The sequence below is a fragment of the Myodes glareolus genome, chromosome 16, assembly GCF_982192425.1.
Source record: "Myodes glareolus chromosome 16, mMyoGla1.1, whole genome shotgun sequence".
Classification (NCBI taxonomy): domain Eukaryota; kingdom Metazoa; phylum Chordata; class Mammalia; order Rodentia; family Cricetidae; genus Myodes; species Myodes glareolus.
In genome coordinates, this window is record NC_142041.1 from 29,466,418 (window position 1) to 29,491,326 (window position 24,909).

Below are 24,909 nucleotides of genomic sequence, written 5' to 3' on the forward strand. Positions count from 1 at the left end.
AACCAAAATCGCTGTGAGGACGGCACCCAAGTGCATCATGGAAGCCCAACAGGCGTGCTGTGTGCATTGGAGAGCATCTGAGGAAGGTGGTGGTCACAGTGGTCCTCCAACTACGCATACTAGAGAGCACTTTCTACGGAGTGCTCCCACCGGCTAGCGCTGAGATGGACTGGCATCACCTAGGAAAGCCTTAGTCATGCAAGATGACCCTTACTACGTGCCAGCTTTGAGACACTCCTGGGCCAGGCACTGCACAGCAGAAACGGCCAGTGTTCTCGCTCTGAGACGCTGACAGTATAGTGGGGGAGACCAGCAGGAGAGCGGTGTGACGTGAGCTGCAGCAGAGCCCCAGTCACCCTGCCACAGGTACACAGACAAGGAAGTCAGTGACATCCCGGCCCCAGGAGGCAGAGTGGAGCAGCCTTCCTCCACAGTGGAGCAGTGTTGACTGTGCTCCAGCAGGTGCACAGGAGTTTATACAATGCAGAGACGGTTCTGGAATTGTGTGAGAGCTCACCATACCTGTGGGTCAGAGGACCTCCTTTACCTGATGCACGGAGCCTGGGGAGAGAGGTCTCTGGCCAGTGGCCAAAGAAACTTGCATCCTTCCCTTGAGGAGAAGCCCCAGAAACTGTGTCTATTAGAAGGTAACAGGCTTAGGGGACTGGATAAGGAAGATGCTACTTCCTGGGCCTTTGTTATCTTTGTCCAAAGCACCTCTGAGTCTAACTGGGGGAAGCTCCCCAGGCAAGCTGGAAAGCGTTGCGGGCTACTAAACATTGACTTTGGGTAAGCAACAGGACAAGAAGAATGTGGCTTCTCACAGAGTTTATCCCTTTAGACAGTCCCCTTGGCCTCTGAGAGCAAGTATGTCCAGGTGACATTCCCAGGATGTGTGAGGTAGGCCTGGTACCTTGGGCCCACTGCGGAACCTCCAGGGGCTGGTAGCCTTCTGAGAACAAGAACATGACCTTATTGGCTGTGGCCCCAAAGGCAACTCCGTAGGACCATCGGTTGCTGAAAGTTCCCACGAAGTCCAGAGGCCTGTAAACAACAGAGACGGTTGTAGCATATAAAATAAATATTAAGGTTAAAAAATATTTAGGGGAAATGTCACGCACACACACAGAATGAGGGGCCAGAGGGCAGGCTCCGCAGTTAAGAGTGCGTACCACTCCTGTGGAAGACCTGGTTTGATCCCTAGAACCCATGTCAGGCGACTCACAGCTAAATATCTGTTAACTCCAGGACCAGGAGCCTCTGACATCTCTGGACTCTGAGGGCACCCGTACTTACACAACTAAAAATAAATCTTTAAGAAGCAATATAAAAAAATTTCTCTGAGCCAGGCAGTGGTGGCACAGGCCTTAATCCCAGCACTCGGGAGGCAGAGGCAGGTGGATCTCTGTGAGTTCAAGGCCAGCCTGGTCTACAAGAGCTAGTTCCAGGACAGGCTCTAAAGTTACAGAGAAACCCTGTCTCAAAAAAAAAACAACAACAACAACAAAAAAAAAACAAAAAAACAAAAAAACAAAAAAAAAACCTCTGACCAAGTTAAAAAGAGCAGATAAAATTCCCATGTAGAAGATGCCCCCAAGGAGTAGGGAAACGGCATGATTATTCTCATGTATAAATTGAGACCAAGAAGGTTCTGGAGTCTCAGAGCATTGTTTAGGGAGGGGATGTGTACTGGCTAATGTTATGTCAACTTACACAAGCTAGAGTCATTTATCAGAGAGGAGGGAGCCTCAACTGAGAAAATGCCTCCATAAGATCTGGCTGTAAGCCATTTACTTACTAGTGATTGGTGTGGAAGGGCCCAGCCCATTATAGGTGGGGCCACCCCTGGGCTGCTAGCTCTGGCTTCTGTAAACGAGCAGGCTGAGCAAGTCGGGGGGGGGGGGGAGCAAGCCAGTAAGCAGCACCCTCCATGGCCTCTGCATCAGCTCCTGACTTGAGGTTCCTGCTGGTTTGAGTCGCTGTCCTGACTCCCTTCAGTGATGGACTATGATGTGGAAGTGGAAGTCAAAGAAACCCTTTCCTCCCCAGCCTGCTTCTGGTCATAGAGTTTCATCCCAGCGACAGAAACCCTAGCACAGAGTGGAAGAACAAGATGGGTACGGGGAAGAAGGCTGGATCCTTGGAGCTATGAGGCCTTGTTCTTTGTGTTGGCCCCAACCACAGGGTACCCCGCAGGGGATGACACTGAATCCACTCACACGATGATTCCAAAGCGGTCCCCCAGGAGGTAGAAGGTGTCATTTCTTTGTCTACAGTGCTCGCGTCGTTGGAGGAAGGACAAGACCAAAATAATGAAAAGCTGGAAGGAGAGGACAGTGTGTCAGGGGACCCAGTAGCCCTCAGGGTGGCCTCGGTGGCCTCACAGGAAAAAAACCCCACACACACACACACACACACACACACACACACACACACACACACACGAGGACAAGCAGAGAGCTTAAATCAGCTATGACACCTTGAACTCCATATACTTTAGAGCTACCAGAAGGTTCTGGACTGATCATTCCTCTGTGTGGCCCTTCACAGATAGAAGGTCAAGTCCAATGTCTCCCACACATGCTGGGAGGGAAGCTCACCCTCCCTATACCTCTGTCTCTGCTGTAGAGAGGCAGTCATGCCTGTCAAGTTTCAGATCTTTCTCCCGTTCCCGTTCGTTTCTGTGGATGTGGTCATGTTCTCAGGCACCAGACGCCCGTCCTTTATCCTGCTTTGATCAGGAACCTCTCGATAACTGTCTGCATGTGTTCTCTCTATTTTCTTATCTCTGTTGGCAGCTCAGACCCTGTCGTTGCACTGAAGAAGCTGTGACTGAAGTCACCAGCAGCCATTTTACCGCTCCAGGCAATGCCTGACTCCAGGGTGATCTGCCAGCAGTACCCCAGGCCGACTGCACCCTGTTCATTAGGCCATCGTCCCTGGGCTTGTCCACTGTGCATTCTCGCTCTCCCCATTTCTTCTCCGAGCTCCTGCTTAGCTCATTCTTTCCCTGACTTCGTAGGAGCCCTGATCCCTGCTCTCCTTCCTAGTGAAAACTTTTCATGACACAGAAGAGTCACAAGTGTGTGTGTCCAGCCCCCGCCCTGCCGACCCGGAAGCTCCAGCTCTCTCAGACTACCTAGCTGGCATTTCAGCATGATTTAGGGAAACTCACCATGTTCTTATTGCCCTGTTCCTTCATCCACCCCAAACCAGGAAGTCTTACCTCCCACTTCCTCCCCATACTGGGGATTGACTCTAGGGTCCTGCACATGCTGGACAAGTGTCTTACCACTGAGCTACGTACCTAGCCCTCTTTTACTTTTTGTTTTTAAGGTAGGGACTTATGTCTCATTGCATTGTTTGGAAGTGTCCTGAACTCGCTTGGTAGCCCAGACTGGCTTGACCCTCTTGGCTCAACCCTCCTCCCACAGGGCTCTTTCCTGACTCTCCCACCCCTCAGTTCTCCCACCCATGTTAGTTTTCATTTTCTCCACTCTGCCTTCCTCCACCCTCCACCCTCCACCCTCCACCCTCCACAGGGCCTTTGCACATGCTTTCCCCTGTGTTTGGAATGCTCTTCACTACATCTTCCAAGATGACCTTAGCTCTATCTTTACTTCCTTAGAAAAGTCCTTCCTGGGGTTGAGAAAATAGCTTAGAAAAGCCCTCGCTGCCCAAGCATGAGGACCTGAGTTCGATCCCCAGCATCCACACTAAAACAAACAAGCAAACAGATGTGGTGGCATACATCTGCAATCCCAGCACCAGGGAGGTAAAGACAAACAAATCCCTGTATGCTGGTTGTGTAGCCAATTGCTTTAATCACCAAGCCTCAGGTCTCAGTGAGAGACTCCGTCTCAAAAAAACAAGGTGAGGGCTAGAGAGAGGACACAGTCAAGGGCACGGTTAAGAGCACTGCCTGCTTCCAGAAAACCTAGGTTCATTCCCAGTACCCACATGGTAGCTCACAACTATCCATAACCTCAGCTCAAGGGCACCCAAGAATACTAGGCAGCATGCATGTAGTGCACAGACATACATGCAGACAAAACATGCATACATGAATAAATTTTAAAAATGAAAAACAAAAGCCAAAGGTGAGTTGCATCTGAGGAACAGTACCCTGGACAACCCTGGCCTCCACATGCATGCATATACATGTTCACAACACACCTGTACACACATACACACACACAAAAAAAAAAAGACGAAAGAAAACCCCCTTTGCATGTTGCCAAAATTCCCACATCCCTGATTCTTGGACCCTAAATGCTTTCTTTTGGGGGTTTGGGTGCACACTGGAAGGAAAACCATCTGCTCTCTCCCCTGAGTAATGCCGGCCTGCCCAAAAGCCCTGTGGTGGAGCATCCCAGACTCCCCTCCCTCTCACTGCCTCTGGCTCCGTGCCCCTCCCCTATGCTCCCACACCTGTACTTACTGATGGGATGAGGGAGTAATGGAGGAAGACCTCCCTGTCCACTGAGCTGTCACAAGTGACATTTAGCTGCCTGGTCCTGGAAAACAGTCACAAGTCAGGTTCACACCATCAGACTGGGACAGCACCGACTCCAGGCTGCAGAACTGCTCTCAGGAGTTCGGACCATCTGAGCTTCCTTCCTTGCTTTCCCAAGCCCCAGCCTGTTCACTCCCTCCTTCCCCAAAGGACTACTGTCATTCATGGCTCTGATGATCTAGCCAGCATCTCTGGAACTGGCCCTAAGACCCCACTCATTCTGGATGGCACAGTCATGAGTAGATTTGGGTTTTGTGGGGTGTTCTTTTTACGGAACATTACAGAAATGCCTGAGTTTTTCACATTTTAAGGAAAACTAATGACCATGAAATCCCTTAACCAGAGTCCTTCCCGTCTTCCCCGGGTCTCGGAAGGGCCCTGGGCAGGCGATGTGTCATTAGCTTCGCAGGAAATCAGTCTGTGGACCTGGTTTTTCACAGCCATGGTCAAAAACGCCAGTGAGTTGCTGGGGCAGGAGGGGAGCCAATGGACTACACACCGCAGTATGTCTTCAGAGTGCAGGGCAAGGCTGGTGGGATCTCAAGGCAGAGTCGCCAGGCAGTGTTCCCTGACAAGGCTTTTTCTCTTTCCTCTTTTCTAAGCTCCATCACACCTCGTTCCTGCTGCCCTGACTGCACAGCACCACCACGGCCCATCACACGATCTCCTCTCCCATCTTGGCTCTTGCCATTGCCGACTCTGGTACACCCAGCCAGCCGTCTCCTTGGCTGCATCCTGAAACCAGCGACTCCTGCCCCTCAGAGGTCTCAGGGGAGAGCAACTTCCGGGGAGACCGGGAACACACACATCCCCTGGGATGCCTCTAAAATCCCATCAGCCGGTGCTCGTGCCTCATCAGAGATCGGAAACATCTAGATAGCATGGAGGGGGCCCAAGCTGTGAGAAGGAAGACAGAAGTGTAGTTCCACTTCAGCTCTTAAGAAGATAAGCGGAAAGGATGAATATGGGAGCAGGGGAGTATATATCTCAAATAAGGGAGTCATTTTAGGGTTTACAAGAGACTTGATTATAAAGGGGATCCCAGGTCCAAGGAGAGATCCCCAGATTGTTCTCTGGACAGAGAGGGTGCCTGAACCGGCCTTGGCCCATAACCATACTGATGAATATTTTGCATACCACCATAGAACCTTCATCTGGCGATGGATGGAGATAGAGACAGAGACCCACATTGGAACACTGTACTTAGCTCCCTAGGTCCAAACGAGAAGCAAAAGGAAAGAGAACATGAGCAAAGAAGGCAAGACCAGAGGGAACCTTCATCCGTTGATGGATGGCGATACAGACAGAGACCCACATTGGAGCACTGGACTGAGCCCCCAAGGTCTAAATGAGGAGCAGAAGGAGGGAGAACATGAACAAGAAAGGCAGGACCGTGAGGAGTGCGTTCACCCTCTGATACAAGGGGACTAATCTAATGAGAGTTCACCAAGGCCAGTTGGACTGGGACTGAACGAGCTCGTGATCCAACCAGATTCTCTGATTGTGGCCGGATTCTCTGAATGTGGCTGGCCTGGGGTCTTTCTGAAAAGCCATTGACAATGGCACTGGGGCTTGTTTCCTCATATACTGGATTTTGGGGATCCAGTCTGTCTGGACACTCACCTTCCTGGACCTGGAGGGAGGGGGGAGGAACTTGAACTTCCCAAAGGGCAGGAAACCCTGACTGCTCTTAGGGATGGAGAGGGAGGAGGAGAGGGAGTGGGGGGAGTGGGAGGGTGTTGGGAGGAGGGGCGGAAATGGAAACTTTTATAAATTAATAAACTTTTATAAATTAAAAAAAGAAAGAAAGCAATGAACAAAAAAAAAAAAAGAAGGTAAGCTGAGCATGTGTGTCAGCCTCTCACAGAACCCTTCCGTGGTAGGAAGAAAGGAAAGAAGGCAGGGAGGGAAGAAGCCATACGTGAGAGCCAAAAGTCAGAGAGCTGAGCCAAAGAGAAGAGAACAAGAGCCAGCAGGACCCTAGAGCCTGAGACCACCTGGAACAAGCGCCACACCCACGCTAGAAGCAAGAGCCGGGCCAGTGAGACGACTCCGCTGGCAAAGGGGCTTGTCGCCAAGCCTGACAACCTGAGTTCAATGCCCCAGGACCCACATGGTGGAAGGAGAGAATGGACGCCTCCAACTTGCCCTCTGACCTCCACAGTCTCAGGATAACGTGTGCATGCACACATGTATATGCACTCACACACACACACACACACACACACACACACACACACACACACAGTGTAAAATGTAATGAGCAAGAGAGGCGTGTCTCTGGAACCAGGAACAGAGAGCTGACATGGAGCCTACAAAGGGAGCGGTAAAGACAGGACGGCTTAGCCCAAGTAGCCCTGGCCAGCCAGGGACAATGTATTTACATCTCCAGTTGAGAATGTGTGGGTCACAGAGAGAAGGGCAGTGGCTGCATCAGGAATGGCACTTGGAGAGAGTCTGGAGCTTCACAGGCCAGCCACTGGAGTGTCAGGACTTCACCAGCTAGCACCACACTCTCCCTCCCCTCCCCACCTGGCGTCAGTTAGAGTCAGGCTCCCGACACAGACAGCACATACTCCATGGAACTCTCAAGCACACACGAGCACCCACTCAAAACACAGGACCCTACAGGGAAGACTGCCCTCTAGGAAGCCAAAGACTCCAAACCCTATTTATTCTCTTCCTCCCGACGAAATGCAAGGAGTCCAGGATGTCTTTAGAGTGAACGCTAGAGGGCGCACCCTCCAAGGAAAATTAGAGGCAGAATCATGCCAAGGAATTAGCAAAGCACCGTTATCCCTCAGCCTTGGGGATTTGAATATGTAAATATTTATTCTAAATTTATAAATACCAAATGTATTCACATGTAACATTCCATCTGATAATGTAGTCATTGCATATTTATGAACACAGGAACTGAAAAGTATTTTCCATTATAAACTGTCTGAAAAAAAAAATTAGAGAAAATCCTCCGGCAGTAAGAAAAATGAACCTGTGAAGAAGGGTTTAAAAGCAGCAAGAACAGGAGAATCAGCAAACGCGGTGAGTAGCCAGGTAAGTACCTCGAATAGAACTGTCTGAGCTTACAAAATAGGATGCGTGAGCCTGCATCACCTCAAGCAGCAAACGACTTCAGCGTGGAGGGCAGAGGGAAACGGCTGGCGGACTGAGCTCTCCCGTTTACCTGGGAGTCCAGACTCGGGTCTCCTCCCTTTGTGACTTAGATAAAAACGTACTTCTAGACAAGCAGAGTAGTAATTCAGTGGCAGGCCACCGGAAGAGAATGGCAGAACATCATAAGCCAGTACAGTAAAAAGTCACAAGAAAGAAAACCTTCAATCGCTCTGACAAGGGCCAGGAAGAGAAAGAAACCGAAGTCGAGGTAAAAAGAGAAACACATCCTGGTGGCCTCTAAAAACTAGTAAGTAAGCTGCTAGTGGAAGAAGAAAAAGATGTTTGAACATATTTTTTAACGGCAAGTGACCTAATTTTTCACTTCTTTTTAAAAATGATTTATTTATTTTATTCTATATAAAGGAGTGTTTTGCCTGCAAGTCTGTAAGCACACTGTGTGTCTGCCTACTGCCAGTAGAGGCCAGAAGAGGTGTCAGAACCCCTGGAACTGGAGTTAAGGATGACTGCAAGTCGCCATGTGGGTGCTGGGACTCGAACCCGGGTCCTCTAGAAGTGCAGTGCGTGCTTCCAACTGTGGAGCCATCTCTCCAGCCTTCTAAGCTTTCTGCTCATAAGAAGACATAAGTGAGTCACCGGTGTGTGAACCAGTATGGAGCCTCCCTGAGTACCCATGAGGCAGGAAATAATGGGGCTGGTAAAGGTGCAGAGAGAGGGGAACACTGAGTGTTGATGGGAATAAAAATTAGTATAGTCACTGGGAAAAACAGTAGAGGGAGTCCTCAAAATCTAAACACGGGATTGGGCATGGTGGCATGTGCCTTTGAGCCTAGCACGCAAGAAGCAGAGGCAGGTGGATCTCTGTGAGTTAGAGGCTGGCCTGCTCTACATAACCTCGGCCAGCCAGGGCTACATAGTGAGACCTTGTCTAAAAATAGACAAGCTGACTACACTCAGCGACACCATTCCTGGGTGTGCACATCCAAAGGAGAAAAAATGAAGCTTGTTTCCACATTCTCTGTAGAACTACTTGCAGGAGCTCAGATAGGGAACCAGCAGAGGTTAAAGAAACCGCAGCATGTGTGTGCGGCGGAATACTACTCAGTCATAAAAATGAAATCCTGTGATGAACAGGACTGAGCCTGTAGAATATCAGGTTGGGCAAAATAAGGTAAACACAGACAACAAACAAGCTTTTTTTAAAATGCTGCTCTCATGAAAGTCCAGAGGCTGGGAAGGCCAATGAGCAGAGGGAGACAGGCACGGGCTCCTGTTACAGAGCACAGTAGAGTGGGCACACTCAGCAGTGGAGCATCGAATGCCTCCAGAGAGCTGGAGGGGAGGACTGAGATTGCTCCCGACCCACAGAAAAGGTCAGTGTTTGAAATGACTGCTGGCTAATGGCGCTGCCCGGACCATCACCCAGTATCTGAATATGAGGACCGTCACATCACACCCACACACATTGGCTGCTCTTGGTGCCAACTAAACGGTCCAAATCCAAACCATTAACCCAATGTGCAGGGGCAGTTCCAGCACTCAGGAAGTGGAGGCAGGAGGATCGGAAATTCAAGGCCGTCCTCAGACATACAGGCAACCTAGGTTACGCGAGACCTGAACTTTTGAAAAATGCTAAAAAATCGAAACAATAAATCCTGAGCTCTCAACTAGTGGTGAGATGAAAGGAGCCGTCGTCTGACCTTTTGGACCGAGAGTCCCCGATGGGAGCTGCCAGCCCGCTGAGGGCCGAGAGGAGCCGGCATCCTTGTTTACTGGGAGTGTGAGCGCTGAGTGCTGCTTTGCTTATCCGCCAAGAACCTGTCCGTATGCAGCAATTCCACTTCCGGAAACCCTACTTCTGATCGTCAGAGGAGCGCCTGGAGGCGTGAACTAGAATGCAGGTATTCTCCCCCCCCTCCCCAGAGCTCCAGCACTCCGGGACTTTCTCATCACCCATCTGGAGTCGAGCTGGTGCCTGGCACAGAGGAACCTGGGATGGCCGCCGATTTCCAGAAGAACCTCCGTTTAGAGGCTGGAGTCCAGACAGGGGCAGTGACCAGGGAAAGTCACATAGCTCAGGTCTTTCTCACGTCCTGTTCAGTTTGCTGGTCTCATGGGCTGATTCAGTGCAGAGGATGGGTCATTGAAGAGGAACCAAAGGCATGCAGTGTGTCTGCACAGGGCACTGTGTGCATACCTGGTGCCAGGAACCCTGCTTTATCTTTATCTTTTTCTTTTTTTCTTTCTTTTCTTTTTTTTCCATGACAGGGTTTCTCTCTGTAGCTTTGGAGCCTGTCCTGGAACTCACTCTGTAGACCAGGCTGGCCTCGAACTCACAGAGATCTGCCTGCCTCTGCCTCCCAAGTGCTGGGATTAAAGGCGTGCACCACCACCACCTGGCCAGGGACTCTGCTTTACCGGGAATCCCACAAATCCACAGAATCTAGCCTTGGAGGGCTGAGGTGGACACAGGTGCTGCTGAGGCTGGCTTGGCTCTGTTTGACAGGATCAGCGGTCACCGGGAGAACACCGCACGATAGTTATTAAACACCACCGTCAAAAATTAAGCAGAAACGATTACAAAAGTTACATTCATGGCGTACATAATAAAGATGGGAAATGCCACAGTCCTGGGGAGCACGTCCTCGTCTGCACAGCGGATACTGCCCTCCTGACCCCTGGGGCCTGGAATCAGCCGTGGCGGGAATCCAGGGGAACCAGCGACTACTGCCATTCAGGGCTGTGTTGACTGACTGTATCATGGAAAGACTAAAAATGATAGAGAAAATGTCTATAATGCAGATGTTTTAATCTGTTATATTTCTTTTTAAGACTTATTTGTTTTCATTGGATGTGTCTGGGTATTTGCGTGTATGTCTAGGCCTAAAGAGGTAAGTCATCAGGTCCCCCAGAACTGGAATAACAGGAAGTTATGAGCCACCATGTCGTGCTAGGAACTGAACCTGGGTCCTCAGCAGAAGTCAGTGCCCCTGACAGCTGAGCCATCTCTCTAGCCCCAAGCCTGTGAGGCTTGTAGCTATACTTTGTGAGCCACCCCAAAACTAATTTCTTTTGTTTTCTTCTGAGGTTCTGTTCTTCCAAGATTCAAAAACTCTTATCTGTGGCTCAACAAAAGTGGTTTCCGCCGTGGATGGAACAGGGCCTTCTCACTGGCAGCTTCTTGTTTCTTCCCCATTTGTCTAACTCACTCGTGTAAATAGAGCGTCCACCACCGCTCATGTCGAAACCAGGCTCACTGACCAGCTGTAGTCCAAGGCTTGCCTGGAGACGAGGGATCAGCAAAAATCAGTGTTGCCAGTCAGAGACAACCCACTGGCTCTGTGGAACTGGAATACGGAGCAGGGAGTATTTACAACCGTGTGTATGTCGTGTGCTTACCTGTTTTATCAGTATAAACTATAACAAACTCACATACAGCTATGCCTCTTTTTATATAAAGAGTCCGTCATGACACATCCCCTAGCATGCCGCTACCAGCTGTACCGTTTTGCGTATGACCTAGGAAAAAGAGGGTGTCCACATTTGGCAGATAGAGATAAATATTAACTGTGAACGAGCAGGAGTGGAGTTTAGAGCGAGAAAAAAGTTCAGTGCTAGCAACCAGAGGAGTGTGATCTGAACTTGAGTAGAGCACTGAAGGGTACGTGAAAAAAGATGGCACTTCAGTATATTATCAGAACGAGGGGAAAGAGAGATGGGCACTCCAGCAGGTGATCAGAACGAGGACGCAGTGCAATCAGTAATGAAAGGTCCCCAGACTATCTTACAAAAGATACAGCTTTAATAAAACAGAAGGAAAAACTTACACCATAATCCCAACCGTCAGGAACGTTGGATCCAGGCTAGAGCGAGAGAGGGCGGGGAAATGCACCCTCCAGGTTTATAGGTGAACTTTTGCCTTAGGGCAACATGCCCCACAGACAGAATGTGATTGGCTGAACTCCCCTATCATCTCCCCCTTTTTTCTAAAATAAGACAGAACAAAACCAAATACTATTATATACAACAGAAACAAATAATAAATATAAAATTATAAACAACAAACAATATTAAGCAAGAAGCATATAACAAAAGTTTTATTAAACATTTATTTTAAGGAGTCTAAATAATGTAGAGGGTAATTACAACTATCTAATCTTTAACTCCATCAAAGATCTGAGAAGGGAACTAATTTTACTCAAGCAGCCCGGAAGTATAAGCAGGAAACTTCCGAAATGTGCAACAAATGGAAGAAACAACTGAATACCTGGGCAATGACCCAAAGTCTTGTTTGCAATGTTGAGTCAACCAACTTTGGCTAAGGCCTGATGTAACTGACATGCCGTTTTTCAAAGGCAAGAAACCTTTTAGGACTCTCTCACCCTGTCTTGGCAAGATAAGACAATCCTGCTTTCATCCATTTATGGATATTTTGTAATTCTGTCAGTGTTTGAGGTATAGGCCTTTTCTTTGCCCAAAGGCCGGTTCTTCCAGGAAGAAGACACGCTCCAAGTGGAGTGCCTTTGGTGCTCAACGTTCTCTCGGGAGTAGAGCGGTGATGCCAGGAGCAATTGTGTCTAACTACTGTAGAACTATGAGTTAGATTAAAGCCCATTTTCTACAGCTCTTTGAAGAGGTTGAAGATTATACTATCTATACTAAATATGATCTCTATGCATCTAAATAACCTGATTAGCCTAAATATAAATATAACAAACATATATGACTATTGATTTTTATCTATCTAACTTGAAGACTAAGAGAATGAACAACTGTGCAATGAGTGAGGACAATGAACTCCAAATGTAAACAATGTATGTCATTACATAAATATCTTAATCAGAGGTAGGAATGTAAATATATATATATATATATATATCAATACAAATAGAGGTAGAAGCATACTCACATACAATATTCAATATATCAATGTACAAAAATCAACACCAATCGCAGTGCAATCGGTAATGAAAGGTCCCCAGACTATCTTACAAAAGATACAGCTTTAATAAAACAGAAGGAAAAAATTAGACCAGAATCCCAACTGTCTGGAACGCTGGTTCCAGGCCAGAGCAAGATTGGGTGTGTGTGGGGGGGGGGGGGGGGGGAATGCACCTGCCAGGTTTATAGGTAAACTTTTGCCTTAGGGCAACACGCCCCACAGACAGAATGTGATTGGCTGAACTCCCCTATCACAGAATGTGGTCAGAACGAGGAGAAAGAAGTCAAGATTTGAGAGAGAGAGAGAGAGAGAGACAGAGAGAGACAGAGAGAGACAGAGAGAGAGAAAGAGAGAAGGGGAGAGAGAGAAATGTGTAAGAAAAACATTCTGAAAACCAGCAAGTGAGCTAGGAACAAAAGGAAAAGGACACTATTTAAAAAAAATTTATAATTCTGAATGGGCAAATGATCTGGATTTTCATTTCTTAAAATAAGAAACAAAAACTTAAGTGGACAACAGTTACCAATGCTAACCAGTGTGGGCCGTCCCTGAGCAGCCGGTGTTGGTGAGGGTACAGAGGGTAAGACCCTTGGTGGGAATTAGTGTAGCCACTGGGGAAAGAGGAAGGGAGGTAATGGGCAGAGGAGGAAAGAAGACAGGAGGGGAATGGATGGGAGGGAGAGGAAGAGGGAAAGGGAAGGAGAGAAAGAGCCCCCAACTATGAAACCACCTCCTCCACTCTGCTCACAGAACCCCAACATTCTGGTCTCTGGAATCCAAGCCCATGAGAGGCTTGTTTAAATTAGTTTTAGGTGGTTTTCGGGGAGGGAGGGGTGACATTGAGACAGGGTTTCTCTCTGTAGCTCAGGCTAGCCTCTGGCATGAGGTTCTCCCCTAAGCCCTCAGCTCCCCTTTCTCCATTCCTCCTCCACTATGGGCAGCTCTGAGTATAAACAGGGTTTCTCCAGCTGAGCACCTTCACCCTGTAATCAAAGCCCTCTGGGAAACTGGTGGTGATGAGGGGAACTGGGATTATGGGAAGTTTGAGGCCAACCTAGGTTATACATTGGATTTGAAGTTAGTCTGGGCTACAGAGTCAGACCCTGTCTTCAAAATTTGAAGAGAAACACAGGAGGAGGGGGAGGAAGAGGAGAAGGAGGAAGAGAAAAGTTAGATAGATAGATAGATAGATAGATAGATAGATAGATAGATAGATAGATAGAAAGAAAGATAGACAGACAGACAGACAGATAGATAGGCAGACAGATAGATAGCTTTGCGTTTGGAGAACTGAGGGGCACTCCAGTGGCTGAGCAGCCTCCCCAGACTCCAGACCCCAGAGCACTTGGCCAATGCTCCGGAGAGTGCCCTTCCTCCCAGGATCAGCTTTCTGGCCCCTTCCCTTCTCTGTCCCGTGAGTCACTGTCACAGGGCTACCTTATCAGGGGCTCCCTGCCCTGGGCCCCTTGCCATGAGGTGGACTGCAGTCCCTCACTTTGTTAACTGACAACCAGGATGCTGGTCCCATGACCAACCCAGCAAAATAGCCCAGAGTAGGGCAATTGTGCTCCGATGGCCCAGCTGCCCCCTTGAGCTGCCAGCTTCTTCTATCAAAGAAACCACACAAGGAAAATGGCCCTGGGTCAGCACAGGTCTGCTGTGGTCTCTGGGGCTCAGAGACCCTCCATTCTCAGCAGGTCCTTGAGAAACAAGCCCTGAGGATCAGGAGAAGGATTCCAAGGACCCAGCCAGACACACCCTGCTTCCCTTCTCTCTTCTCGCTGGCCCCTCCTCTTATCTGTGTGCAGGCCTCTCTTCTCTTCTCGCCTCCGCCTCTCTATCTCCTGACTGGACATGGCCAGCCCCTGATTGCTGCCTTCCCTTCAGGAGCATGCATGGCTGTTTTCATGAGTGCCTGAAAAGCCCAGAGCAGCCATCATGGACAACAACAACAACAACAACAACAGCAGAGCAACTGAAAAGGAAAGGGGTCCATTTCTACTCCCTGCCATTCTTTGTTTAAAGATTTATTTTATCAGGAACGGAGGAAGAACTCATGGGTTAAGAGCACTGGTTGCTCTTTGACAGGGCCTGGGCTCAATTTCCAGTACTCACATGGCAGCTCACAACTGTCTGTAACTCCAGTTCCAGGGGATATGATATTTTCTTTTGGCCTCCATGGGCACAGGGCATACACATGGTGCACAGACATCATTGCAGACAAAATACCCATATGTATTCAAGGAAATGGGAAACAAAGAAAAATAGTTATTTTATCATTTGTGTGTGTGTGAGTTTCTACACATGTGCAGGTGTCCAAGGAGCCATAAGAGAATTCGGATCCCCGCCCCCACACTTGCTACCTCGCGATACTTTGCGAGTTCCTCCCTCTTTCCTTTCTGCCACCGCCATGCCATCCAGACTGAGGAAGACCCGGAAACTCCGGGGCCACGTGAGCCACGGCCATGGCCGCATCGGTAAACATCGCAAGCATCCAGGAGGACGCGGGAACGCTGGAGGCATGCATCATCATAGGATCAATTTCGACAAATATCATCCAGGTTACTTCGGGAAAGTTGGTATGAGGCATTACCACTTAAAGAGGAACCAGAGTTTCTGCCCGACTGTCAACCTGGATAAACTGTGGACGCTGGTCAGTGAGCAGACCCGGGTTAACGCAGCCAAGAACAAGACTGGAGTTGCTCCCATCATTGACGTCGTGCGATCGGACTACTACAAAGTTCTGGGCAAGGGAAAGCTCCCTAAGCAGCCTGTCATCGTGAAAGCCAAATTTTTCAGCAGAAGAGCTGAAGAGAAGATAAAGGGTGTTGGAGGTGCCTGTGTTCTGGTGGCTTGAAGCCATTCAGGGAGGACAATTAAATGCTAACATTTTCCAAGAAAAAAAAAAGAGAATTCGGATCCCGGCAGCTGGAGTTACCAAGAGTTATGAGACACTGGACATGGGTGCTGGGAACCGAACCTAGGTCCTGTGCAAGAAAGGACTGTGTTCCTACCCACTGAACCATCTCTCCAGCCCTTCCCTACATCTGCCCAACACAGCAGCGCTCAGCTTCACGTCCTTCCACCCAATGGAGGCGACGCCATTTGCTGTGTGGTGGGTAGGTGATCTTCTAGCTCCTTTCCCGCTAGCCCCTTTCAGGGCCCCACAGCCTATCTCAGAAAAACCAAGAAAAAGCCCAGAGTGCCACTGGGTAGCAGGGTTGAAAGCCCAACACTTTTTAAAATTTCCAATTGGGAAACACATTCAGACCCTTGGACATAAGATTCTGGTAGAGAGTTTGTGGTCAGAGTCCTTGGAAGGGTAATGACCTCATGTTTCATGAAGAAAAACCTGAGCCACATGCTCAGACTGGAGCCTCCCTGTGAGAAGGGCCCTGATTGGCCAGGCCAGAGCCAGGGAGGAGACTGTGACTGAAGGATGCTCTTAGGGACAGGACCTAGGTTGCAAGGTCAATGGGGCGGGGCAACAGGCACAAGATGGGCTAAGTCTCTCTAGCACAGCCTACAGACGCTGCCTGCCTCCTGGGGAGCGCTTTCTGAGTGTTCCCTGGAGTCCCAACTGCGCAACCCTCTAACCAGCTTGCCCTCCAAAGTCCTCACTGTGGGAGTTGTGGCTGCACGCTTCTATCAGGCCACACCACAGACCCAGAGCCACTCCGGCTTTCTTCTCCACCCCCACGGAATCCATTCATTTCCATCCATGCTCATAACCCAGGCTGAGATCACCATTACTAAGACCATAGAGACTCCTGTCGTGTTTCAACCCATCTTCCATGTGGACCAGAGGGACCTTTCTAGAAACACATCTGATGGCATCAGGCCCCTGTCACCTGCCTCTCCCTTGTCTCCTGACTACAGAGCCCAGTGGGAACACGGGGAGTGAGGGACAGATTCTCCTGGGCTCTCAGCACACTGTTCCCTTCCCACATCCAGAGAAATGCAGCATGCTCCATCTGCTTGTCCTGCTTTTCTAGCTGACACTCAGCACGCCCTCTTTGTTTCCACGGCTTCCCTCTCTGCTGCTTTCCTCGTGAGCCCTCAGCATTCTGAGCAGATCCTGGAACCTCAGAAGGCACTGGACCAGTTTTCTGTTCTTGATTCGCCGTGTTTCCAGGTCAGAGTGAAAATCTCAATTCCCGCCACCTGGGCAGGGCTTCCCTGCTCTCCATCCTTCCGTTCCAGTTCTCCTCTGAGCCTTTCAGGATTGTGGGCTTACCCACTCCTGTCAGAATGGCTGTCTCCTCAAGTTAGCAGAAGAAAATGCTGCTGAGGACAGGAAAGAGGAGACCTCTTACACACTTTGGGGTTAACCAGAGCGACCACTGCGGGGAAGGGCAGGGAGAAACTCTAAAAGAACCAAAAATACAACCTCCTTAGGATTCAACAGTCCTGCTAGTGAAGAAATAGAAAAAGAAAATGAAACTAGCCTATCAAAGAGACACCTAAACCATTGTTTATTCTCATAAATGTTCACAATGGCCACGATATGGAATCTACCATGTGGTCCAAGAGTGGATGAGGAGACGAAGAACATGCGGTACATCTGAGTGATGGAATACTATTTAGCTTCAAATAAACATCCTGTCTTCTGAGACGACATGGGTGAACCCGGAGGGCATTACAGGAAGTGGAATGATCCAGGGACAGAAAGACAAATACTGCATGACCTCATTCATATAGGGTGTCTAGCAAAGGCTGACTCATACAAACATACAAACACAGGGCAGGACAAAAACCGGGGAGGGCCGAGGAGGAGGGTGAGAAGAGGCTAGCCATGGCTACAAAGTTACAGTTCTGAGAAGTCAGTACCACTGTTTCGTGGCCCAGAAGGGTGACTGCAGATAACAAATGTTTCAAAATGCAAGGGGAGAGTGACTTCTTATCATAAAGAAAACAAATGTCTGAGGTCAAATCAGCGTGCCATATGCATACCAAAACAGCAAAGTATACCCCATAAATGTGGACAACTCTAAAACATTCATCTAAAAGGAGAGGAAGGCTAGGGAGTTTTACACCAGAGTAATAGATGAAGGAACCATAGTGAGAAACCACGGATCCCAAGTTAGGATCCTGTAAGTCCTTACCTGGGCTCTACCCGTTCCCCGTGTCTCTGAACTAGCAGGGAGGAAATCTACCATAGTTCTTCCTGTTTCATGTCTGTCTACCTGCAAATTAGCCAGTCCCTGCCTTTCTCCTGGTAGCTGTTAAACACCAACATCAAACGAGCTAGGAGGACCTGGCTGTCTGGAACAGCGCATCTCAATTCAGCCTCTGCCGCTCACCTTGCGCTGACTGCAAGCATCTTGCCGAAGAGCCGCGGGTGGCGTGCTGGTGGATGCTGCTGTCCTGTGTGCTGCTGGCCTGGGTGCGTCTTTGTTTCTCGGGCTCTTGATTATGATGGCTTCCCACGAACTAACATTCTGCCCAGTTCGATCTGTAGACCCAAAACTCAGAGAAAAGGCAAACATCCAGTCAAACATTTACCTGGGAGTGAAATCAGGCAGCAGGCCTCTTCCTGGTTTCACAATGCTGCTTGCTGCCCTGCTTCTTACCCCATGAGAGGAGGACCCTCTCTTCTGCTGCCTTCTCCTGGGCCTTGCTGCTGTCCCTTACACCCCAGCTGTGGTCCCAGGACCACCCATCTCCCAATGTATGGAGAGGCTTTCTTTGCTGGGCAGCCATGTGCCTTTGGCTAGCTATAAAACATTATCATAGGTAATAAATTAGAACTCTGACTCCAAGTCATAAATCAGGACCGCTGGCTTAGAGGTTCTCACTGGACACTGGCAGCCAGTCTCTTGCTTGGGGAACGGAACCCCCGCCACATGGCAGAACCTGCTAGCTGCCCCTGTCCTGAGGCAGAACGCAAGGCTGCTGCTTAGTGGCTCTCTCTTACCAAGTCCACGCTCCAGCCACACTGGCATCTATGAGCAAACACCCAAGAAGGGTTCTGGGGGGGGGGCGGGGGTTTCAGGAAGGCTGAATACCTCCTGTACCAGATTTTCTTCTAGGCCACCAACCAGCTCCCAAATAATGACACGGAGACTTAATATTAGTCTTATTATATTATCCCTACCTTAAGATCATTTCTTTAAAAAAAAATTAAATCCTTCTCATTTTAATTGTTTGGATAGAAATGTGCTATACATTTTTCCCCACTCCCCTTCCACCCTCCCCGCTACGCTCCATGCTCCCAATTTACTCAGGAGATCTTGTCCTTTTTTCCCTTGCTAGGTGGATCCATGTATGTCTCTCTTAGGGTCCTCTTCGTTTGTCCAGGTTCTCCGTGAGTGTGGACTGTAGGCTGGTTGTCCTTTGTTTTGTGTCTATCATCCACTTATGAGTGAGTACATATCACATTTGTCTTTCTGGGTCTGGGTTACCTCACTAAGGGTGACTTTTTCTAGTTTCATCCATTTGACTGCAGATTTCAAATGTCATTGTTTTTATTTACTGCTAAGTAGTATTTCATTGTGTAAGTGTGCCACGTTTTCCTTATCCAGTCTTCGGTTGAGGGGCATCAAGGCTGTTTCCAGGTTCTGGCTATTATGAATAATGCTGCTATGAGCATAGCTGAGCAAATGGTGTGCGTGTGCATCCTTTGGGTATATGCCCAAGAGCAGTACAGCCGGGTCTTGAGGTAGACTGATTCCTAATTTTCTGAGAAACCGCCACACTGATTTCCAAAATGACTACACAAGATTTGCACTCCCACCAGCAATGGAGGAGTGTTTCCTTGTTCCACATCCTCTCCAGCATAAGCTGTCATCAGAGTTTTTTGTCTTGGCCATTCTGACAGGTGTAAGACGGTATCTCAGAGTTATTTTGATTTGCATTATGCTAATTTCTTGCTAGCTCCTAGGACTTAGCCTGTTCCTCTTCATCTATGTTTTGACTCAGGGCTTTTTACCTTCATTCCTTCCTGTATACCTCATTTTCCTGCTGTCTCCATGTCTGGCTGATGACTGTCTGGCTTCTGGCTCTGGGTACGTGCCTCTCTTTCTCCCTCATTCTCTTTTGCTTCTTCTTTCATATCTAGTTTTCTCCTCCTCCTCCTTCTCTCTGCAGCCAGCCCCACCTATTCCTCTCGTGGCCATTCAGGTTTTTATTGGACCAATCAGGTGCCTTAGACAGGCGAGATGAAACAAATGTAACACATCTTTACATCGTTTACAAAGGACTTGGTAGGAAGGTTTCAGGCAGTGGTAGAGCGGTCAAGTGGGTGATACCGTTGTCTGGGGGCATCCGTGACAGTGGTGATCACTGCTTGCTGCCTCTCCTCCCACCATAGCTGATGAGACTGTTGGGGTAGGCTCTAAGCTCAGATGCCAAAGGATGAACGCCTGGTACTTAGGATGTGACAATCTTTGGAGACAGGTCTTTTAAAGAAGTCATTAAGATAACCTGAAGCCTTCTTATTCAACTAGGGGGCTTGGGCCTTCAGGTGTTGACAACATACTCTGTATTCGAGGAAGTATTAGGGTCAGGGAGCTGCTGTGACAAGCCAGCCCCATGTGTCACAGGCTGAGAGGGGACAGCCTGAAGGGGCCAATGATCTTAATGTGGACGTGCACTCAAGAACGTGAATTCCCTAGCTCTTGTGATTCTCCTCCCATGGGAAAGAGACAGTGGCATACTCTCTATAGAGGGGGCTACTGTGGAGTATTCTTTTAACTAGGCAGAGATGTGCTACATTTGTTTATGCTACGGAATATTACTTTAACTATTGGGAAGATGTGTTACAATTGTTTCTGCTACCTTTCCACACCCCCTCAGGCTTTCTTGCCTTTTCTGAAGATTCTGTGTTGAATCTAAACCTAGAAGTTGAGATGTGTGTAAGACACTTCCACGGTTGATTTCTCTCCAGAATGCCAGCCTGTGTGAGCTTTCCTGAATACTATTTCTTCTACACCACGTACACTGTTTCGTTCTCTCAGCGTTGGGGTGTCTGAAGGGTCTTTCTAAGTTTGTACAGGTTCTTTTTCTTTTTTCTCTTTTGCTTTTTTTGGTTTTGTTTTGCTTTTTCGAGACAGGCTATCTCTATGTAGTTTCGTCCTAAAACTTGCTTTGGAGACCAAATTGGCCTCTAACTCACAGAGATCCACCTGCCTCTGCCTCCTGAGTACTAGGATTAAAGGCGTGCACCATCATTGCCCAGCAGTTTGTGCAGGTTCTAGATTAAAAAACAAAACAAATGACAAGGCAGAATACTGTATAGAGGAGAGCCCTACGGCACTCTGCTAGAGTTCTCAGTGGAGGCCTGCTGCCCGTGGGCAGACTGAGGAGACAGCATTGGTGGCATTCACCGGAACCCAGTAGAGAAGTCACTGTCTTTAATCCCTGTGCTTATCAGGGTCCAAAGTATGAGAGAGACCACAGAAGGAGACTGAACAGGGTGTCACGACAGCTGCACTTGCTTCGTGAGGGTCAGGAGCCTGACATAGGACAACCTCTGTCCTTTCTATAGAAACACGGCTTAATTATTAAGTTCAGGAACAAACCAGTGTGGGTGTCTGGGAGACCTGGTGCGACCTTATCACCGAGTAACACTAAGAGCTTTCTGGGCTTGGGAATGACCCTTGACTGAAGACTGCTTTTCTCTCTGAGAAAGAATTTATAGTCGGCTCGCGTCCCTTCTGTGTTCACAATACCTGGGAACCAAATAAGGAAACAAAATCTGACTTTCCAGCTGGGTACTCAAAACCTGGAAGAAGTTGATCCTTCCAGGCTTTCCTGAGAAGGCTCGGCTCTCAAAAATCCATTGAGGTGGTAGGACCAGACTCTTGCCGCCTTCCTCGTTCAGCCATTCATTCAGGTCATGGATATTATAAAGCACGTTATACTATGAACTATGTTGGTCCTTGAAGCTAAATGCTCGCTTGTTTCAGCTTGTTCCTTCTCGGGCGGGTCAGGAGCCTAACTAGAGAGAGGGCAGAGTTTGACAACTTCACCCAGACAGAATCTGGAGAATGAGGGAGAAGTAACCAAATCACAAACGGGCTGTGATGGAGCTACATAGGAAGAAGCAGGCCCAGAAGCCATTTGAAGGCTGCTTTTAGGGCACCTAGAGAGTCACTTAAACTGAAGGCACAGGGACAGAGCAAAGAGGCCTGGACTGGGAGAACCAGAAACCTGAACCTTCAACCCTTCTTTGCCTTAAGAGCTGTGTGGCTTCTATGGTTTGAATTTGGCTCAGTCTCTCCAAAACTCAGTGAAATTTGCCGTTGTTGTGCGGGTGGGAGTGGAGGTGATGGGGAAGTGGGGGAGGGGTGGCCAATTAGTGCCTTTCTCAGGAGAGTTTTCACTGCACAGGACTGGGTTAGTTCCTGCCATAGTTGGTTGTTATAAATGCGTCCCTGGCTGGGGGTGCAGCTCAGGTGGCAGAGGGCCTGCCCAACATGCACCAGGCCCCAGGTTCCATCCCCAGCGCAGCAGAAACAGGTCATGTTGGCTCAGATCTATAACCTCAACATTTGGAAGGTGAAGGTGGGAGGATTCGGAGTTCAGGATCATCCTTGGCTACGTAATGAGTTCTAGGACAGCCTGGGCTACATGAGACTCCATCCCAACTATTAAAAATATGAAGGTAAAGTGAGTCCCTTGGCAGTGTGTCTCTCTCTGTCACTCAGGTTTCCTTGCCCCATGAAAAGAAAAGATGCTGGCCCCATGTGCCTGGACTTCCAAGGCTGCATAAGTGTGGGACAAAGCTACCTCTTTGTTTATAAATTGTAATTATCATTTTCAGGAAAACTAAGCAACCATGCAAAATCCTTCCCTGTCCTAGGCTGCTGTGAAGCAAGGCATCACAGTTCCACCAGAAGACTCTTCTGTCTACCTCTACTGGCTCTTGGGGGTTTCCCTGACCCCCTCCCACTCTCACCTCATTGCTGTGGGGAGACTCACAACCCTGAACATCTCTCCTGATCAACTCTTGGGCTCTGAATCACGGGAAGTTAGCATTGAACCCATGAAGAAAAGTCGTTCTGATTTTGTCCACACGGTGGCGCTTTTCCTAGGTGCTGCTTGCAGAAACTGAAGAAGCTCAGCAAAGCTTAGGTGAGAACTGTGAATGCAGGGTCTGGTATCACCAATGGCTTGCTCACTGGCTCACTTTAGTTAGCTTTCTCACATAAACCAGACCCACTTGCCTAGGGCTGGCGCTGCCCACTTTGTTCTTGACTCTTCTACATCAATAAACGGTCAAGACTTATATGAAACTAACTCTTCCACCTACAGGCAAAGTGTAACCAAAACCTGCCTGGGTAGATGACATGTAATTTCTGCACAGGGCACTGCTTATGACTATGTCACTTGCTCCAATTCTGAAACATAAGAACTTTTGTTTTAGGACTGGGGGAGGAGCTTTCCTCAAGCCCCGCCCCTTCCCTCCATTCTACAGTTGAGGGTCCCTTAGCACCAAGGTAGTACTTTGAGGTACTGCATACTTGGTACCCGCCAGGCCTCTCCCCATTTCCTCCTCCACCTTCTCCTCTATGGGCTGTGCCTTGCTCCCTGTGGTCCTCAGGCCCCCCGGACTCTGTTCTCCATATTCACTACTGGAATCCTGCTTGTCTCTCCCCATCCGCTCCCCGCAGGAAACGGCTTCTAACACTTTGAGAATCACCTGAAAACTTTCTATCCCCCTGCCCCCCGCAATACTTCTCTATTGTAATACTCACAGGGGGGCAGAGAGCTGGCTTGGCAGTTAGGAGCACTTGCTGCACTTGCAGGGGACCTGGGTTCAGTTCCCAGCAACTGGCCTCATAGCCATCTATAACTCCAGTTCCAGAAGGCACCAGGTACACACATGGTACACATGTATACATGGAAGCAAAATACTCATACACATAAAAATAGATTAAAATAAAATAAAGCAACAATAACAACAAAATGTATTTCTTTTTTTTAAAAAAAATGCCCAGCATGGTGATACACACCTTTAATCCCAGCACTCGGAGGCCAAGGCAAGTGGATCTCTGTAAATTTAAGGCTAGCCTGAGCTACACAGAGCATTCTAGCTAGGTCAATGTAAAGAGACTCTGTCTTAAAACAAACAAAAAAAATAATACTCTGCCAGGCGTGGTGGCACATGCCTTTAATCCCAGCACTCAGGAGGCAGAGCCAGATGGATCTCTGTGAGTTCAAGGTCAGCCTGGTCTACAGAATAAGTTCTAGAACAGCCAGAATTGCACAGAGAAATACTGTCTAGAAAAGCAAAAAGAAGGCCTTTCCTCCGCCATTGCGTGCCATCTGCCCGACTGGGTATCTCGCCGTGTCTTCTCACAAGACTTTCAGAATCAAGCGATTCTTGGCCAAGAAACAAAAACTAAATCGTCCTATTCCTCCGTGGATTCGGATGAGAACTGGCAACAAAATCAAGTACAAATCCAAGAGAAGACACTGAGGAGAACGAAGCTGGGTCTGTAAGGAGTCAACAATGGCAAGACAGTTTACGCAGAATCGTGGTCCTGGATGAGTGTTATAAGATGAAGTTCAACATTTTCAACCTGGAGACTTGGTCATGTTTAAGTTGGGAGTGGTTTGTCCAGTAATAAAATGTAGAACCTTTTGAACTACAAAAATAAAAAAAAGAAAGAAAGAAAAGAAAAGAAAGGAAAAGAAAAGGAAAGAAAAGAAAAGAAAAGAAGAGCAAGGGGCTGGAGAGATGGCTCAGAGGTTAAGAGCACTGACTGCTCTTCCAGAGGTCCTGAGTTCAATTCCCAGCAACCACATGGTGGCTCACAGCCATCTACAATGAGATCTGGTGCCCTCTTCTGGCGTGCAAGCACACATGGAAGGAATGTTGTATACATAATGAATAAATAAATCTTTAAAAAAAAAAGAAAAGAAGAGCAAAAATATAATAATAATAATACTGATGACTCTGCCCCCCACCCCGGCCACCTTCTTGAGCACAGCACACAGCATGTGTTGTGTGTGTCTCCAACCCTGTGCCCAGCACAGGCTTGGCATGCTATGACAGCTCCCAGGAAGTTTGCTGAATAATGAATGAATGAATGAATGAATGAGCCGATTACATGGTGTGCGGTTGTGTAGTAAATTGAGATCCGCACTTAATGGTGCCTTGGAAAAAAAAAAGAGAGAACTTTTCCACGGAGCTGGGCTGGGCAGGAAGGTGTTCACCTCCTCAGTACAGGAATGGTGATCTGACTTTGAAAGGAATAGCCAAGGCCTGCTTAAAGGAGGCCACCCTTTCCTCCCAGGAGGCAGGCTGCCTTCTGAGAAAACACATCCCCCTGACAAGAAGCGTTCTCTTGAGGGATCTGTGAGGACAGCA

General features: G+C 48.5%; 1 protein-coding gene and 2 pseudogenes across 3 annotated transcripts in view; 2 read left to right on the top strand and 1 right to left on the bottom strand.

Moving 5' to 3' along the window:
* The window catches only part of LOC125390931 (stimulated by retinoic acid gene 6 protein-like), a 40,876-nt gene extending 22,826 nt beyond the window's left edge, over positions 1-18,050 (bottom strand). For 2 of the 3 annotated variants that reach the window (XM_087897146.1, XM_087897145.1), the window contains exons 1-4: positions 17,894-18,050; positions 4,442-4,517; positions 2,220-2,320; positions 914-1,044 (exon numbers count right to left, since the gene is read on the bottom strand). In XM_087897146.1, the coding sequence (XP_087753272.1) occupies positions 914-1,044; positions 2,220-2,320; positions 4,442-4,517; positions 17,894-17,913 (328 nt within the window). In that variant the 5' untranslated portion in view covers positions 17,914-18,050. The remainder of the gene's footprint in view (positions 1-913; positions 1,045-2,219; positions 2,321-4,441; positions 4,518-17,893) is intronic. The other variant, XM_087897147.1, reaches the window with a different exon arrangement.
* LOC148119550 (large ribosomal subunit protein uL15 pseudogene) lies at positions 14,954-15,497 on the top strand (annotated as a pseudogene).
* Positions 18,051-22,055: 4,005 nt separating the features above from the next.
* On the top strand, positions 22,056-24,061 carry LOC148119551 (large ribosomal subunit protein eL39-like; annotated as a pseudogene).
* The last annotated feature ends 848 nt before the right edge of the window (positions 24,062-24,909 follow it).